We start from the raw sequence: 16601 nt of genomic DNA, 5'->3' as shown, positions 1-16601 counted from the left end.
TTGATGTGGCCCAACTTTATTAAACAAGAGGATGACGCTGACAATTCTATTAACACGCATCAAGCTTACCTAAGAAATGAACGTATGCAACGCAATGCTTACCGTTAAATCAAAAGTTATAACGATGGAAAGCAAAATGAAATTGGCTTGACGTGAAGTTCAAGATGAGAATCCATTCAACAAACTTTGAGAAACTGATGTATATGCTTATGGACTGATGAAGTTTTTACGACTGGCAAAGATGGTTACAACGTATTATACAAGATGATACAAAATGTCACAAATCGGGATCTCGATTTCCTTTATTTCATGGTTATTGAAATATTAAGTCGACATAGCCAAAATACGCCATGTCTACGGGCAAGGGATCCAATTCTACAATTTTCAAGAGTATGATCAAGTTTGATACAATTGATGACTTGGAGATGCCTTCATTGCGAGATATGTTCTAAGTAGTCCGTAACAGAAATTTCATTTATCCTATTAAGTGACAAAGACGTAAGATCTGATATGCCCTAGTTTAGTCCTTTGGTCTCTTTTTTTAGTCCCGTCGTAGAAGAGCGCCATATTGAAACTTTCCGGTATAGTCCTTGGCTTTGGGATCGTAGTCCCCGCCCCAACACCGTATCAGGACATACATGTTATCAAGCTCCTCATGTTTGCCTCCCGCGTTCACAGTCAACATGTTCATTGGCAGCTGGTTGGGGTTGCTGGCGATCACGTTGCGCCCTAAGAAAAACAAAAAAATAATTACACACCGACCGAAGTCCACGTGAGTGGAAAGTTAGTCTCGGGTATTAAGACCGAAAATTTTTGTCTTTGCCAATCCAATATATATTTGCAGGAGTACTAGCAGCCCCAACCAAAAATAAATAAATAAATAATTGATTGATTGAATGAATATATGATAAATAATTATGTGATTCCCGTCTTATCTAGTTGGTGCCCACTTACCGTCAATAGTGCAAGGACGGCGGTGACAGACGTATTGGTTGAAAGAGCTCTGCAGTCCAACACCAAGCACCGTGCTCTGAATCCTAAAATGACATTTCAATTAAATTATTAAAAGCAAAAACCGGAAACAATCTTAATCTAAATATTTCACCTCTCAGATGGAAATATTTAATGTTTAAACTCGAATAAGCAATATTGATACCATTTTATGTAGAATGATACGCAATAACTTTGGAATTTAATCTTTTTTAACCACGAGAAGTTTTAATTTGTGGCCGAAGTTACGATTGTAGACGTCGGTGTCACAAGAATGGTAGTCCGCTCCCCACTATTTTACACAGGCGACATTCGTCCCAAATGCTAACCCCCGGCCAATTACTACGACTAACACTAAACTGTACGAATCATATGTAACCCCGGACTTCCATTCCAAAGGACCACCATTCCTGTCGCACCTATCGAGTTCTTTGATTTCATACGATGCTTTGGTGTCCCCCGATCTCCGTCCAGCCACGGACAGGAAGCCATCTCCCTATGACGTCACTTGAGAGAAATAAACTCACTTGTATTTTTTCATGTGTTCACCTGGACACCACCACATTTTAATGAGGACGTTGGTCTGGTAGGGCATCTTGACGGTTTGTTTGATGAAGACGGTTTGGACTAGACGATACGGCGCAGCACTTGGCATGGTGAACGGCCGGAACTCGTCGCCTACTAACCCTCTCTCGTCCTCGTGCTACAACATAAACGCCACTTTGAAAATCTGTCTACACCTGAACGTCACGTATGGTATGTTACGTGTTTTCAAGTAAATATAATTTCATTCCCGTTAGAATAGATTTCATCATTAAAATTAATCTCTGATCGTAAGTCTTGCATGTGTTTACGATTCTTGGATTGGCAGTAGTAGATAGATTCGAGCGTTTAAGAACATCACTGATCGCTTAAACCGATTTCAACTAGATAGGGGAGTTAATGATAAAGATAAAAATGTTGAGTTAAAGTTACTTTACAAATAACGACAATAAAATTGTTTTCTAACTTCGGCATTGCACGACACTTCGAAAATTTATCAAAAGCACCATGCAAGACTCCCTTTTCAAAAATGTACATGAGATTGAAAAATTAACCATTTCAACAACATTAACAAAATTGGTGATAATAACAACAATGAGAATGATCAGCAGTTTAATGATCTCAGATGTATGCACCTTCTCGTAATGTTTCTTGCGCTCTTTGAACTCCACAATGATGGAGTAGCTGACGGCCATGACGTCACCAGTGGTCGTAAACACGTACAAGTCTCGCTTGGAGTCCCAGCCCCTAATCTTACACTTGTACTTTGGGGGTTTTCCCGGTCGAGTGTTGCTGCAGAGAACTTTGGGTCCTGTCACTCTCTAAAGAATGTTAAAATATTTATCATCCGTATCCATTACCAAGCTCAAGGAAGAGTTTTGCAAAGAAGTAATTAAGCGTCAACTTCTAAATCTAAAATGTTACTTTTTTGAAATGCGTATTTTACGTTAAATACTTAAAATACATAATATTACGCTAAATCAGTTTGAAATGACAGATTCCTTCTAGGATTCAAGCTTTTCATTTCGTTAAGTTCATTAAAAATGGCAAGTCTAAGCATTTTGAAACAGTGGAACATTTAAAATTATCGGGGATTCCTTTACATCATGTATTAGTAATATTTTTGATACCCCATCCATTTGAATGAAACCCTGACATCATCCAATACATGACGTACCTCATGTGGTCTCATTTTGTTGGTGACGTAGAAATAGACCACTCCGTTATCCGGGTTCCAGTTCTGGTTGTTCATAAGTAGAACGCTTACGGAGACATCCTTTCCCCGCATGGCGGAACAAGTGGACGCTGAATAGACTTTAAGTTCCTTTGGACCATTCGTCTTTACAGTTGACGTCACAAATCTTACACCTGCCTTTAAGAGCGGTCCCTCAGCTGCGAGTTCTTCTGGTTCGTCTATCTGCTGTGAGTTTCGGACTGGAATGACACAAAGGCAGTTTGAGGTAATGCAGTAAGAAATACCAGAAAATGTAATATGCCGAGATTGACTGCAAACTTTTTTAGATTTGACACTGAGACAATAAAATATTTACAAAATAACATAAAATAAATAAAGATATTTGCTGCTACTGATATTTCGAAATAACAATGATAAAATTATATTATATCGAAGTTGTTAGGATTCACAAGTATCACTTGACAAAGAAATAAATGAAAAGTTGGACCAATATTGATAGTAAAAATGGGTCTTGGATGAAGTACACATTTAATTTAATTATGTAAAAAAACTTTGAGATGAAAATGCTCCATATGACCATTGTTTAAAGGTGCCAAGCATACCAATATGCAGCCAAACGCCGTGACTAATAAGCTGTGAAAATTTATAAGTTCGTAACCCAAGGTATGGCGTGGATTTTTCAAATTCACTTCAAGCACCGACTTCCTGGGTGCGCGCAATTCAAAACAAATTGGGGGACATGCGGCAGCAGCGTCGAGATGAATTAGATTTTTTACTGCATTACTTCATGGTTTTCATATGTAAAATTGCCAATAGGTATTATTTGTCTTTAAATGAGTTCATCACGAAGTTATGTACTTCTAATTAAAAACAGTTTTAAAAACATAATTGGCTAGGTGCACTCATGTTAGACGACTACAATAAAAATTAAAATAATTAGATCATCTTTACTATATTTGAATACGTGAAGCACAAAGACGGAATCAGAGATTCAATTCACGGTGGACCAAAATCGCCAAACCAAGCTGGAAATCCAAGACTGGAGTTTTCTTTTAACGTAAAATTGGACGGAGATGTTTCATGTGTGTGTGTGTGTGTGTGTGTGTGTGTGTGTGTGTGTTTTTTCCTCACTTACTATCGATAATTGACTCCGCTCTCTCATCTTCCTGGTCTATGTCGTGGTCCATATCCTTGGAAGACTGGCTGTGATCGATTTGGTCCGAGCTGATGTCAGCTTTACTGCCCGAGCTAATGTCCGAGCTGATGTCAGCTTTACTGTCCGAGCTTATGTCAGCTTTACTGTCCGAGCTTATATCAGCCTTACTGTCCGAGCTTATATCAGCCTTACTGTCCGAGCTTATATCAGCCTTATTGTCCGAGCTTATATCAGCCTTACTGTCCGAGCTTATATCAGCCTTACTGTCCGAGCTTATATCAGCCTTACTGTCCGAGCTAATGTCAGCTTTACTGTCCGAGCTAATGTCAGCGTTGTGGTCAGCGTTGTTGTCAGAGTGCGCGTTCTGCGTGATTTGTTGGTCATCCTTTTTCTTCATATGTTGGATGGGCTGGGCGTCTTTCAGTTCGTACCATCCACTCTTCACAGTCGCCCCAGATACTAAAACGAATATAGACAGCGATTATTGCTTTCTCAAAGAAGGCATCAGTGAATGAAATTTTGAAATACTTTGTTTTGATACATAACGACAACAAACAACTGCCATACTCCACATAGGACATACTGATTGTTTTTTTTTTTTTTTCTGAACACCTTAAATCTAACCTAAGGAAACGCCCGATAGCTTTACGCATAAAACATTGATTAAAGTCCTACCAATGAGAGCACATGCTGCTAGACCAAGGACGAAGAACGGCACAAGGTGTTGCATCTTGGGGTCTTGAACAGGACACTTCCGAGTTTACCGCTGGTGTGACGGTAAGTGCTGTGACAGGACATTTTATGTCTATTATGGTGAGTAGATTTTACCTGTTGCCATGGTAGCTAAATTTCGATTGGCCAAAAGGAAACAAATGACACCCTTATCTGCAATTTGATTGGCTAGCGGCTCTGAGTTTATATAGGCTGTCATTACCACGTGCGAGGGGCTTGCCAGGAACTTGTGACAGACACCCTACTGGACAAGGATACCACGTTTGGGAAACCTGTGACCGGGGTATTGAAAAAAGGGGTGAATAGGATGCAAAACTTTTTTTTTAAAGGTTGAAAAGAAGAAAATTTTTCTGCTGTGTATATATTTCCATAAATCAACCACATTGACTAACTTGAATATAAAATGTCTTTTAAATATACACACATTCTTGAAAGAGTCCAGATTACTATCATTAAGTACTAGCAAACATCAGCCTGTAGAAGAGAGTACATATACTCCTATCCCACTTCACCCCGAGACAACTGTTCATTATGTGACTCGATCCAAGGTTCTTCACATAAAGTAGGCCACATTTCGGTACCGATCCTTCAAGGTCACTCCAAGGTCCCTCGGCTGAAAGGGTCTCCTTCCCCAAAGAACTTTAGCACCAAGTTGGTTTATTATTTTAGACCAAAATTTTAAGGTTTTTGGACTTCGAAGGAATCAGTAGTAGTTCACCATATCATGACATATTTTACCTGGTATATAAGAAAAAGCAGTGGCGGCTTTAGGAGAGGCTGTCAGGGGAGGTCCTGACCCCCCCCCCCTTCGATTTCTGAAAACATTCACACCAATGGTCCCTTCTTGAAATTAAAATGTTGACTAGCATAGTTCTTAACCGTACCAAATGGCCCTCTAAAACACCAAAATTTTCTGGTCCTTTCGGCGGGCCCCGAACCCACGCCAAAGGGAAGGTCGGCTTCTCATCCGCGGATCCCCCCCCTTCAAATAATCCTGGATCCGCCCCCGAATAAGGGTGCGGATTAAGTTTCAAACCAATATTAATTTCATTTTAGTGGACTTTTGTGGATCAACTGGTATCTTGAGCAGTGGGCGACCAAATTTAATTTGTATGCAAAAGCTTGGACCAGTTTTCGGGCTTTGGTTTTTGTCAAAAGTTGGGTTTAACTTAAAGACAAAGAATGTAGGCTACTGCTGTAAGGGAAACTGGCAATATTTTGCTTACTTTTTCTTTTACATGCAATCATGAAGTTTTGCTCCACGTAGAAAATAAAATGAGACTGGCGATGACTATTTCTTGTAATTACCGGTATGATATTAAGTTGTATTTATGGAGAAATTATAACAACGGGCCTTGGTAAATAAAAATAAACTGGAGATAACGAAATGCCAGTATGCTGATCAAGTGAAGTGAAGTGACTACGACACAAAAACACTGATTTCAGTCTTCATAGCCACTGAATGAGATCGACTATCTTTTCGTCATTTAATTACCTGGCACAAACAGCGAATGGAGATTTTACAATCACTGATTTCAGAACCCATTACCACTTCACGAAGTCAAATTTTGAAAATGATTTTATATTTCTGCAACAAACAGCATATGAAGATTTTACATTCAGCGGGCCGGTTCATTCTTGCTTATTTACCAACAAGCTATATCAACAAGCTACAGACTTGACATTTAATATGGAATATTTTTTCCAAATCATAATTCATCAGTTTTTTTCCTATTTTGCTGGCTGAAAAATGAAAATAAGGATTAAAATCGTGTTTTAATAACTTTTGATAATCTATTCGATGTCAGTGTGACATCAGTTCATTAACTGAATTCGCCAGTGAAGCATAAAAAAATACATTGCCTATTTTAAGTCATCCGACAACCATTGAAAGCGATATATTGGATCTCCATATTTTCCTAATCATTGCCTTTAAAAGAGTTACACGTCCCACAAAGGCCCCCCATGTTATTGTCTAGTAACAGCAACAGTCGCTGTTACGCTTGACCTCATCTTGCTGCCACCAGAGGTTTCAAGTCGCAAGGTATTCCTTATGATAGGTTTTTAGAGTTTAATCTGAAATAAAATTCCAGGCAACGGTTAAAACTTGTCCAATTTGGCTCAGTTTTTTTGTAGGACATGCAGGCCGTTGATACGGCGAGTAATGACCTACCGACATATTGTCTATGTGGTTCAATTATGGCGATTTTGATGACCAAGGTAGCTACTCATTCCCTTGGTTCTGTAAGTTATCTGCTATTAAAAGTGCTCTGTGTGAACCGGCAATCTCATCGTGCAACCTAAAATTGTTCCTAAGATGCCCTCTATCAAATGATAGTCAAGTGGTTCCCAGATTATTCCTTTATTTCATCTGGTTCAGGTTCTCATCGATGACTACCATTGGTGTTTTGGCACCAATGTGGTATCCACTCCAAATACTGACACTGTCAATGACCCTGGTCACTTAAAAAGTGGCACACGTTTCGTCGTAGGCCTCTTCAGGATGTCTGTAAACTCTGTTTTGACCAGTTTAGCGGTACAGGTGAAGTTTGATCCCAATAAAGAAAGCCACGCGGTTTCAGTGTTCTACCCAGAAACGGTAATGGTCCCCAATTCATTAGAGAAACAGACTACGCTGCTGTGCTGCTTACAGTGGCTTCCTCAGAGGTCATCTGGTATCTTAACCTGCTGAAACCAGTTTGGGTGTTCGCTAAGAGCCTTGAAAAACGCGTTTTGGTGACAATTTGCCCCTCATTCAAAACGGACTGTGTGGTTTTGGTTTAATTGCAGCAGCATATCCTGAAGGACAGCGAGTTCTGTACCCTGGTGGTAAGACGTCAATGCATTGGGCGTGGTCTCTGTGTAGGTACATCAGTCTGGGCATTACTCTATAAAACTGTATAGACCATTCCGTTTGACACAATAATCTGTCTGGCAATGTCTGTGCTTTTCGCACCATTCTGGCACAGCTTAACAATTTTGTAAAACACTGCTTATTTCATTTTACGCACTGCAAAACCGACCGCTTGCATACAAAATTTCAAATTCTTCTATGCAGTAGTTGCCGATATATGGATACTTTTTTGACAGAACCATGCTTCGCCAAAGCCAAGCTTTGACCAGCCCAAAGGAGCACTACCCAATTAAATCACTGCATATTACACAAGGCAACAGAGCAACAGACTTGGTAGTCAGTTAATTGGCAGCGACACACCTGACTTCACACTTCTCCAATCAGATGTCTTATATGAGATCTGAGTTTTATGAAAAAGAACGCATTTCTACCTAGGTATACCTTTAAAACTGAAATATTCCATATTAAATGTCAAGTCTGTATATCATATGTTACTTGAAGGGAAATATAAACTAGCCCTTGTTTGCATTGTTTGACATTTTCGAGTGTACTTAAGATTCATTTTAGTAATATGTAGGTTCCATTCATTGGTGGCCAACATCTGGCACTAAAACTGCTGTAACATCTTAATTGGCGTTGGATGTTCTCCTATTTTCATTTATTTTTTCAGAAATCTATCTTTTGCACTTGTTTTATTGAAATATCACATTGTGACACATTATCCATTGCAATTATCTGATTACAGATATCACTCGCTTGTTTATTTCTGTCGTATACGGCGATTTTCCTCCCAGATGGTATGAAGATGTAAACACGTGGGTGTCAAGTGCGTGTTTTTTGTCTCACAGGATGTAGCATTCACAGTCACGACATGTACCATACATAATGTGTTTTTGACCGGAACTGTGCAAATATGGATATTCTTATATGGATAATTTATATGCTAATACATGTAGTAATGCTATGCTATTCTATTCTATGCTATGCTACATGTACGTATATATGCCACACCACACTAACCTACACCATGGGCGCATTCAGATTTACACATCGAACTAGCTGGGTCGGTCCAACTCCTCGGGGGATTCCCACTAATGTGCAGTCAGTGAAATTGGCTTAATCAGCACAGGATAGTTAAGTACCCCCCTAATTGCTCGAGGAGGCGTGTCAGGCAATCATGCTGATTCCGCACTCCGAAGAGTTGGGTCGACCCAGCTACGATGTGTGAATCTGAATGCGGTCTATGAAATCCTGTATTTTATTATTCTATATGACAGTAGCAGTCCAGGATAGTCAACTACAACACAATGAATATACATCGAGTTCTCCGTTTAGCAAGTTTTGATCTATTTCAAAGTTTCTTATATGTGTTCTCTTTCTGGTTTACGTCAGTTTCCCGCCGTGGTAGCCGCCGTGGTAGCAGTAGTTGTCGGCGGGATGAACTCTCCTCTGTTATATTTCTGTATTACATCGTTGGCAAAAGGTCCGACTCTTTGGACTGTAAGAGATATGGAAACCTCATGAAAATCACACCCTTCAAACAAGGCTTTTCCCAGAAAGCCGTCCAGCCGTCATCTGGACGGCCTCTGGCAGCAAAATTCGGCTTATATTTTCAAAGACTGCTGGACGGCTAGAATTATTTGGGGGAGGACGGTTTAGTTGTAGTTGGACTCCCTGTTAATCGGTGACCAAATTACAGATCAACATTTTGGACTCCCTGTACTCCAAATCCTGGGGAAACTCCTGACTGCAAAATAACTTTAATTTAATTTAAATCAATTACCTTATATTTACAGCAATAAGAAGACGGCATAACACCACATTATTATTTCTTAAATAGTAATTTCTCAAAAATGTTATTGAAATCAATTCGAAGAGGTATAAAGAACTAAACAGTGTACATATTTTTAAGATTCCCAATTTTGATATGATTTGTGATAAGTCAAAATAATTACAGTAATAATTATCAATATTTTGGCGTAAATATGATGTTTTGTTCTTGCTCTGAAACAGAGAGAGAGAGAGAGAGAGAGAGAGAGAGAGAGAGAGAGGAGCTGGAGGTAAGCATGTTACCCCTGTAATAGGCCGCATTCAGAACAGCGGACTAACTAGTCCACGGGTCAAATATGGCCGACCCACTAAAATACTTCCCCACGGGGAATCTATTCAGTGTCTATTAGCGGATTCGACGCCAAGCTTTTTAGTCGGTCGCCATATTTAGCCCGCGGACTAGTTAAGTCTGCTGTTCTGAATGCAGCCAGAGAGAGAGAGAGAGAAAGAGAGAGAGAGAGAGAGAGAGAGAATGGGGATGGGAGGCTAAAAAAGAGGGGTAGGGGGTGGGGGTGGGGTGGAGAATTTAGGGTGGGTGGCTGGGTGGGTGACGGATGACTCACTCCCCAGGATCAGCACTATCACAAGTGCCAGCAGGACCAGTCCGCAGATCACCCCCGCCACGATGGAGAAGGTGGACGTGTCGTGGAAATGAAATTTCTTCTTCTTCTTCTCCGAGGGTGCTAGCCCCCTGTTATACGGATCCATCTGAAGAGAAATGATATTAGAGTACTGCGTCAGATCTTGTCGTCAGTACTTTGCTAATTACGTCCAATATTATATGGTCATAAAATCGTCCACTTGGTTATTAATTAACGCCTTACTAAGTCGATCTTGTTATCAACAAGGAGTTATAACAGATAACAGATAACTCCTTGTTATCAATAAGCTGATTATCACCAGCCTCTCGATATTCTAATCAACGGAGGATGCTTGTTGGTCTGTCAATCTAATTGCATTTAGCGGGAGTCCCCTCGAAATTAGTGCGCACAAGAGTGCCACCTTTATGTTAGTCATCGTAGTCCCGTAATTGCAATAATTTCCCATAATTAGTCTGTTAATCTTATTACATTCAGCGAGAGTCCCCACCAAGTTAAAGCGCACTAACAAGTGCGACCTTCATGTCACTCATTGCGAACTGTCTCTTAATTGCAATAATTTCCCAGTGACGTGCATTAAATTGTTCTACGAAGCAATGAAGAAATTGTTCGCCGTTTCATAACTATTGGTCAATTATTTAACTATTACTTTGAGAAACTATTAATCTGACATACCTTCTCAATGGACGAAAACTGTCCTTCAGTCGCCATAACAGAGTCGTAAATAAAAACTTTCAAATCAGGGCAGACTTTCTCGGGCCTTACTTCGCCTCAATCTTGTCTCGCTTTAATCTCGTGTAAACTTGACAACCTCTCAGTGTCTCAGCAAGAGATAAATTCTGCTGTGGTTTAAATATGTAGAGGCGTTTTTCACATTTGCAAATATCTGTATCTACTGCGTCCAAATGAACAGCAGGTAGTGCAGACTTGACAGCACAGGCAAAATGTTATGTGACCTCTTCTTGTGTCGAAGCGCTACGTACAGGTTTTTTATTTACCTTAGGCTAAATTACATGTTTACACTGAACACAGTGGATCGGACTAGCCGTTCACCAGGACCGAGACTCTTGTGCATCTGTTTGATGAAAAGCGTCAAATCCACTGTTGTTATAGGCCCCAATTCCCATAGTCACTATCGGTCTACGTGGATCGACCCAACTCTGCTGGGACTCTCGCTGAGTGCAATCAGCTTAACTGAATGACACGCCTCCTCTTTTTTTCAACGCCCTCGTAAAACCACCAGATTTTTATATTCTACTTATCACCTGAAGTAGGAGGGTCATTCAGTTAAGCTGAGTCCCCCCTAAAAGCCACCCTCCCAAGAGTTGGATCGATTCACGTAGACCGATGGTGTCAATGCTAATGGGACCATAGCTGGCCCAATTACATGGATTTGATTTTATATTGAACAATGATCCGCTTTCAACCAAGAAATTTTCAGTTAATGGATAGACTTTACTTCATTGAGTGTCCTCAGCTTCAGCCATCTTCAGATTATACTTGCAATACCTTTCAACGTACCCAAAAGAAAAAAATTGACGACGTTGACCCTAGTCTTCTTTTAAATCTTCAAGCAAAAATTTGTCTAGTGTAAACGCGCCTGTAAATTTCCACTTTCTCAAGGTCTCGCCCCTTTTTTAACAAAAGCGGCCACAATGTGTTTAAAACGCGCAATGGCTCTTGAATACTGACTGAATGTGTCTAGCAGGTTAAAGAAACAACTTAATTTTGGACAGCTTTTGTTGTCAGTTGAAATGCAAATGAACCTCTTGTAATGTTATAAAAGGATTTGGAATGCGGTTTTGAAATAGTATAGTTATTTGCGCTATAGGTATAGTGTGGCGAGGCCGCTGGCGTATGAGCAAATAATATGTTCAGGTATACCAGTCAGAAGGCGGCTTAGATCGTAATAAAAGGAAGCTGTGTGCTTTGTTTTCTCAAGTATTTGCTTTTGAGTTAGGTTAGGCGACGTGTCCCAAACTTGCAATTTGCATCAAAAGAACAGTTGAGATGAAAAGAAAAAATATTATTATTATTATTATTATTATTATTATTCATAACGCAGCCCACAGTGTCCTTATAGAAATGACTTAAGATATTTTAATAGCATGAAAAGCATGAAAAGGGTTTACGTGTTATTTCCTCTGACAATGGAGGAGGTTACGATTTGCTTGCCGTTTGTTTGTTTGTCTGTGAAGAGAATTACGCAAAAAGTAATGACAGATTTTGATTTTTAAAAAAATCATGATTAGTCACGAATGGCCAAAGGAAGAAATTAATAGATTTTGATGCTGATCCATTATTAAATTAATTAATTATATAATTTTCAGGATATATCATAAATGGACAAACGAAGAAATGATTTAATTTTGGTATTGATCCACCAATTACATGTATTAATCAATTTTGAATAGATTTTAATTAAATATAATTAATTAATAGGTAATTATTAGTTAATTATTTGTTTCGGCGGAGGTCACGCTCTCCAAGTGCATTTCTAGTTATACCTGAAAGGTTCGCCGAAGCAATTTCAGGTACTCCTCAGCCGAAGTAAAGCCTATGATTTGTCGTTTTCCCTCAGGCATATTGTGTTATAATGAACTCGAAGTCAGAGTCGGTCTCAACAAACACATTTGGCCAAATGCGAGAATGTAAAGTCAGAATGAATACAGGGAGCGCCCCCCCCCCCCCCCCCCCCCCCCCCCTCTACTATAGGCCTACATGTAGGTTGAATTTTTTTACTGGTACAAGTGGGTTGTTATGACTGTGTTATTTATAATATCTCTCCCTCTCTCTACATATATAGGTAGGCCCATATCTTAATTTACTATTAGCTATACTGCAGTTAGGTAAATAACTTAAAAATGACCTCAGCTTGATTTGCACAGCATTATTTCATTTTTAAAAACTTTTTGTTATATGTAAAACACGTCCCAGGGAACAACAGAAGCATTCTGTTGAAGCCCATTTAAACGTATTATGTACAGCGATAACTTCCAGTCTTTCCTGTATTTTAGCAAGGAGGTCTTGTTGGAACTCCTTAATTGATTTTAGTTTCTTTAGCGGCCTATCTTAAACACTAGCGCCAGTGTTAAAATGCTTTATAAACAAACTACAAGGCCTGTATCAAGCTCTGGTAACTAGAATCAATTTTACTACATATGATATTCAATATTAGGTTATTTTTTATCTCTCTGTGCGCTTCCAACTATGGGAAAAAGAACCAATAAAATAATGTAATGGAAACGTCATCCAGCCGCAACGTGGCCGTGTTTCAAGGAGTTTGATTGGTTGCGGTTACAAGGTCAACTGAGGTCGTAGTGAGGACATGTCGACTGCTATCGCGGTGGTTTAGAATCGTGGAGGAAATGCCGCGTCCTGTTTGAGAGGACAGTGAGGTGAGTGATCATTTCAGCCTTCATTCGGCAAAAATATGTTGATACATTGATCAGTAGCTGAATTTATTGAATGACTGTTGACTGTGACAGTGTCATAGATAGAAACAGGTGGTTTTCTGTGCGTGCGTCCCTGGCTCAGGATAATATTAATAAGGCCACACGTCCTCAGCTGATTAAACACTGCGGCCGATTAGCAAAATACTGCCAGCGCTGCTGGTACTAGTAAAATGAACTGTAGCGTTTAATAGGCGTCTGCTGGAGTTAAACGGATAACAATATGTATATAATATGGAAATGCTGCATCGCCATGACGAATAATTAGAAGTGTTGCAGTTCAGGATGTGTAAACAAAGTACGAGTACAACAAAATGTACAACTTATAAGGTCATCAGCACCTAGAAATGAAATGAAAGATGACGTAAAGACAAAAATCTAGAGAGGAGAAACAGGAAAGGGAAACTCTTTGGGGCAAATGCGAATTTGAGAAAGAAACAAATGAAATACCAGTAAATTAAAAAATAAAAGTGAAAATTTATACAGATCCCATGCATATTCGAGTACTTGTACCATATTGAGCAATATTAATCTCTTTGGAGCCTTTATCTTTACTGTTTTAAAGGAAAATGAGCAGGTCAGCTGAGATAAAAACCTAAGCAAATAAGAATTATCCATGGCGTTCATGCAGTATAGGATCTTGTTTAATGACTCAGCCACACTTTGATTACGATTTCTGTGTTACCATAGTATGGGTTGCCTTATCAGCTGTTATAACACCTGGTGGATGTATACACTACTCTAGTGGAGTTCTACAAGATGATTTTGATACACACAGGCCAAATTTGTATCAGGAGAAATCATTTATCAAGTTTCTTTTTTTGCAACACCTGTTAAATTTAGTGAAAAGTCTAATATAATAATGAAAATAATATACAATATAATAATAATAATAAAACATGATAAAAGTTTGATTAAACCCCTCAAATAAAATGCTTGATCTTGATATTTCCTTCTAAAATGTTCAGGAAGACATAGCAGTCTAAGTGACAGACCAGTCTTTTAGGACTAAATACTTGAATTAGAAATAAAGTAAAATATGTTGAACAGGGATGGGTAAAGCATTGATTTGTGAATAAGAAAAATATTTTCCTTAAACATTTTTTTGGTGGAAAAATTTGCTGATTTTCTGCTCAAACATGTATTCTAATTACCCATATGTACAATAATGCTGGTGTGGAGACCAAGTTAGTATGAAATTTGGTTTGAAGTTACAATTGGTGTGTTTCCTATCAACTTTCCATGACTTGGATTGGAAGTTTATACCAGGGGTAGTTCATTACATTGGAGTGTTCAAAGCTTGATAGGTGCATTCACAAATGTCGCTGAAGCTATTGTACTACAAGCCCGTACTAGTAGCTAGTAATTTCAAAAGTAGGGTTCTTTTTTTTTAAAAGGTGAACCTTTTACCATGAAACCTTTGTGTACTTAGATAAAATTTTTCCCTAAGGGGACCTTTTTCCGAGCAAAATGGGGGGTACTTTTGAACCCCCTGAACCCCCCCTGGCCATGGGCCTTTACTAGGTAGTTCCAACTCACTCTGCCAGGACTCTCACTGAATGCATTAATTCGCATCAACAGATTACATTTAATAGATAAAAACGCCTCCTCCTGGCATTGGGTAGATTACAGAAAAGATGGCGATACAATATGTTGTATGGAAACCAGGATACAGTGTATAAAAGTAAGAGGCATTTTATTTGATACCAGAGTGTCAGTCCAATATAAAGCAAAACAACCAAACAGTTCCAAAGATGAGGGAGTGAGTCATTTCTCTCATGATGGGCAAGGGATCAATATCTTTGCAATATATCTTCACTCAGATCTATCACAAAGTTATTTTATTGGAGTAAGGGTCATGTAGAAAGCAGCTTAGATGTGTACTGAGATATTGTAATGATAAGCTGACTTCACCCTGAGTTCCTGCTGTTGATTTCTGTTTTCAGACTAGTTACAACACAGGTTGCGCACTGTATGGGAAATATACTGACAGTCAATGAAAATGCATCATTTATTTATCAACTAATATTTTAAGTACTTTGGAACATAAAGAAAATAACAGTTTTCTTGTGAAATATGACCCATTATTCAGTCAAACAAGACCAAACAAGTGCATTTGTACTCGTTTATATGGTTGGAATTGATTCTCGGTAAAAAGTACAAGAAAGTTTTCTGATGCATTTTCATTGACTGTCAGTATACTTACTACATACAGTGTAATTATCGCAGCAAAGTCCAGATAGCTACTGACTCAAGGATGACAAGTGCTCAGTTGTAATTGACTTATATCATGGATAAAATTTAAATTAATTGCAATTGTATTTTCCTTGGAATGCCCTGAGGCACAGCACATCATGATGTAAACTACTAGTAGTTGTTATAAGTGCAATTATCCTATATTCTATAAAATAATCTTAACAAAAGTAACCTTGAGTATATGTAATCATAAAAGGTAGAAATGTAAAATGATTATAGACAAATAAGTTGATTTAGTTTATAGTAACAATCATGATTATTTTCATTTGCTGTGGGGAAAGCAGCCTTCTTTCTCACAGCATCGTGGGTATACCAGGGCACTCTGTTACTGTAATTAAGCTGGCAGCAAACAGTGACTCACCTGTGTGACAGGGTACCCACATCTACTGAGGAATATCACCCTGATTATTGAGGTGAAAATGATGACAATTAACATATGAATTGAACCGAATTCTAGACCTCAGAGTAACTCACAGACTCACTTTTGTGCCTGAATGCATAAAATACAATATGTCACACAATCTACTTCAAAATTTGAAAAAAGTTGTATAGCCCCCTTTCTTGATAAAAATATATATTCTAGTCAAGTCTACTCTAGTCTATTATTTAATTGTTGTAATATTTAGCAAACAAAGGAATAAATATTGTTATTAGTCACTGACTCATTGCCTACAAGTTTGGTTGCTATTTATGATTGTTTATATTAATTAAAGCATAACCTGCTAATAATAATATTAAATCTAATATATCAAAACATGTATAATAGTGATGAACTTATAGCCTATCTGTGGGGATGGGGGAGGCGGGGGGGGGGGGGGGGGGGGGGGGGGAGAGGGCTCATTAAAATTATACATACACGTACTAGCTAACAGAGGCAATTCAGAGAGTTCCGAGCAAAGGAAACCTACATTTGGTTTGAGTAGGTTAGGTACCCTACCCCTATAATATGAAAATGTCAGAGTTTAATATTGTGCATTATCTAACCTTTAGTACC

At 38.8% G+C, this 16601-nt stretch overlaps 2 protein-coding genes and 1 long non-coding RNA gene across 4 annotated transcripts in view; 1 reads left to right on the top strand and 2 right to left on the bottom strand.

The window, feature by feature from the left end:
• LOC106179052 (uncharacterized) lies at positions 1-4710 on the bottom strand. The gene is made up of 7 exons (XM_013562558.2): positions 4560-4710; positions 3864-4343; positions 2711-2967; positions 2169-2354; positions 1518-1693; positions 955-1037; positions 1-729 (listed from the first exon to the last, which is right to left on the bottom strand). Exons 1-7 carry the CDS (start codon positions 4612-4614, stop codon positions 542-544), a joined length of 1425 nt encoding a protein of 474 aa, XP_013418012.2. The 5' UTR covers positions 4615-4710; the 3' UTR covers positions 1-541.
• Positions 4711-6052: 1342 nt separating this feature from the next.
• On the bottom strand, positions 6053-10883 carry LOC147760341 (uncharacterized). The gene is made up of 3 exons (XR_015335736.1): positions 10575-10883; positions 9864-10008; positions 6053-8968 (listed from the first exon to the last, which is right to left on the bottom strand). It is a non-coding gene; the product is annotated as an uncharacterized LOC147760341 (long non-coding RNA).
• Positions 10884-13154: 2271 nt separating this feature from the next.
• LOC106179051 (solute carrier family 12 member 8) overlaps positions 13155-16601 on the top strand; it is a 32236-nt gene continuing 28789 nt past the window's right edge. The window contains exon 1 of one of the 2 annotated variants that reach the window (XM_013562556.2): positions 13155-13297. The gene's annotated coding sequence lies outside the window, so the exon portion shown is untranslated. The remainder of the gene's footprint in view (positions 13298-16601) is intronic. The other variant, XM_013562557.2, reaches the window with a different exon arrangement.

The sequence above is a fragment of the Lingula anatina genome, chromosome 8 (assembly GCF_051362555.1).
Source record: "Lingula anatina isolate TDL-2025a chromosome 8, LinAna3.0, whole genome shotgun sequence".
NCBI classification, from domain to species: Eukaryota; Metazoa; Brachiopoda; class Lingulata; order Lingulida; family Lingulidae; genus Lingula; species Lingula anatina.
This window is presented reverse-complemented; position numbering and strand designations above follow the sequence as displayed.

What these genes read in the sequence shown, in the direction of transcription:
- LOC106179052 (XM_013562558.2), bottom strand. Translation starts at nt 4,614, where the DNA reads ATGCAACACCTTGTGCCGTTCTTCGTCCTTGGTCTAGCAGCATGTGCT. An exon ending in AGCGGAGTCAATTATCGATA is followed by an intron (nt 2,968 to 3,863) that starts GTAAGTGAGGAA and finishes GTGTCATTCCAG; the next exon opens with TCCGAAACTCACAGCAGATA. An exon ending in GCAAGAAACATTACGAGAAG is followed by an intron (nt 1,694 to 2,168) that starts GTGCATACATCT and finishes TTTATGTTGTAG; the next exon opens with CACGAGGACGAGAGAGGGTT.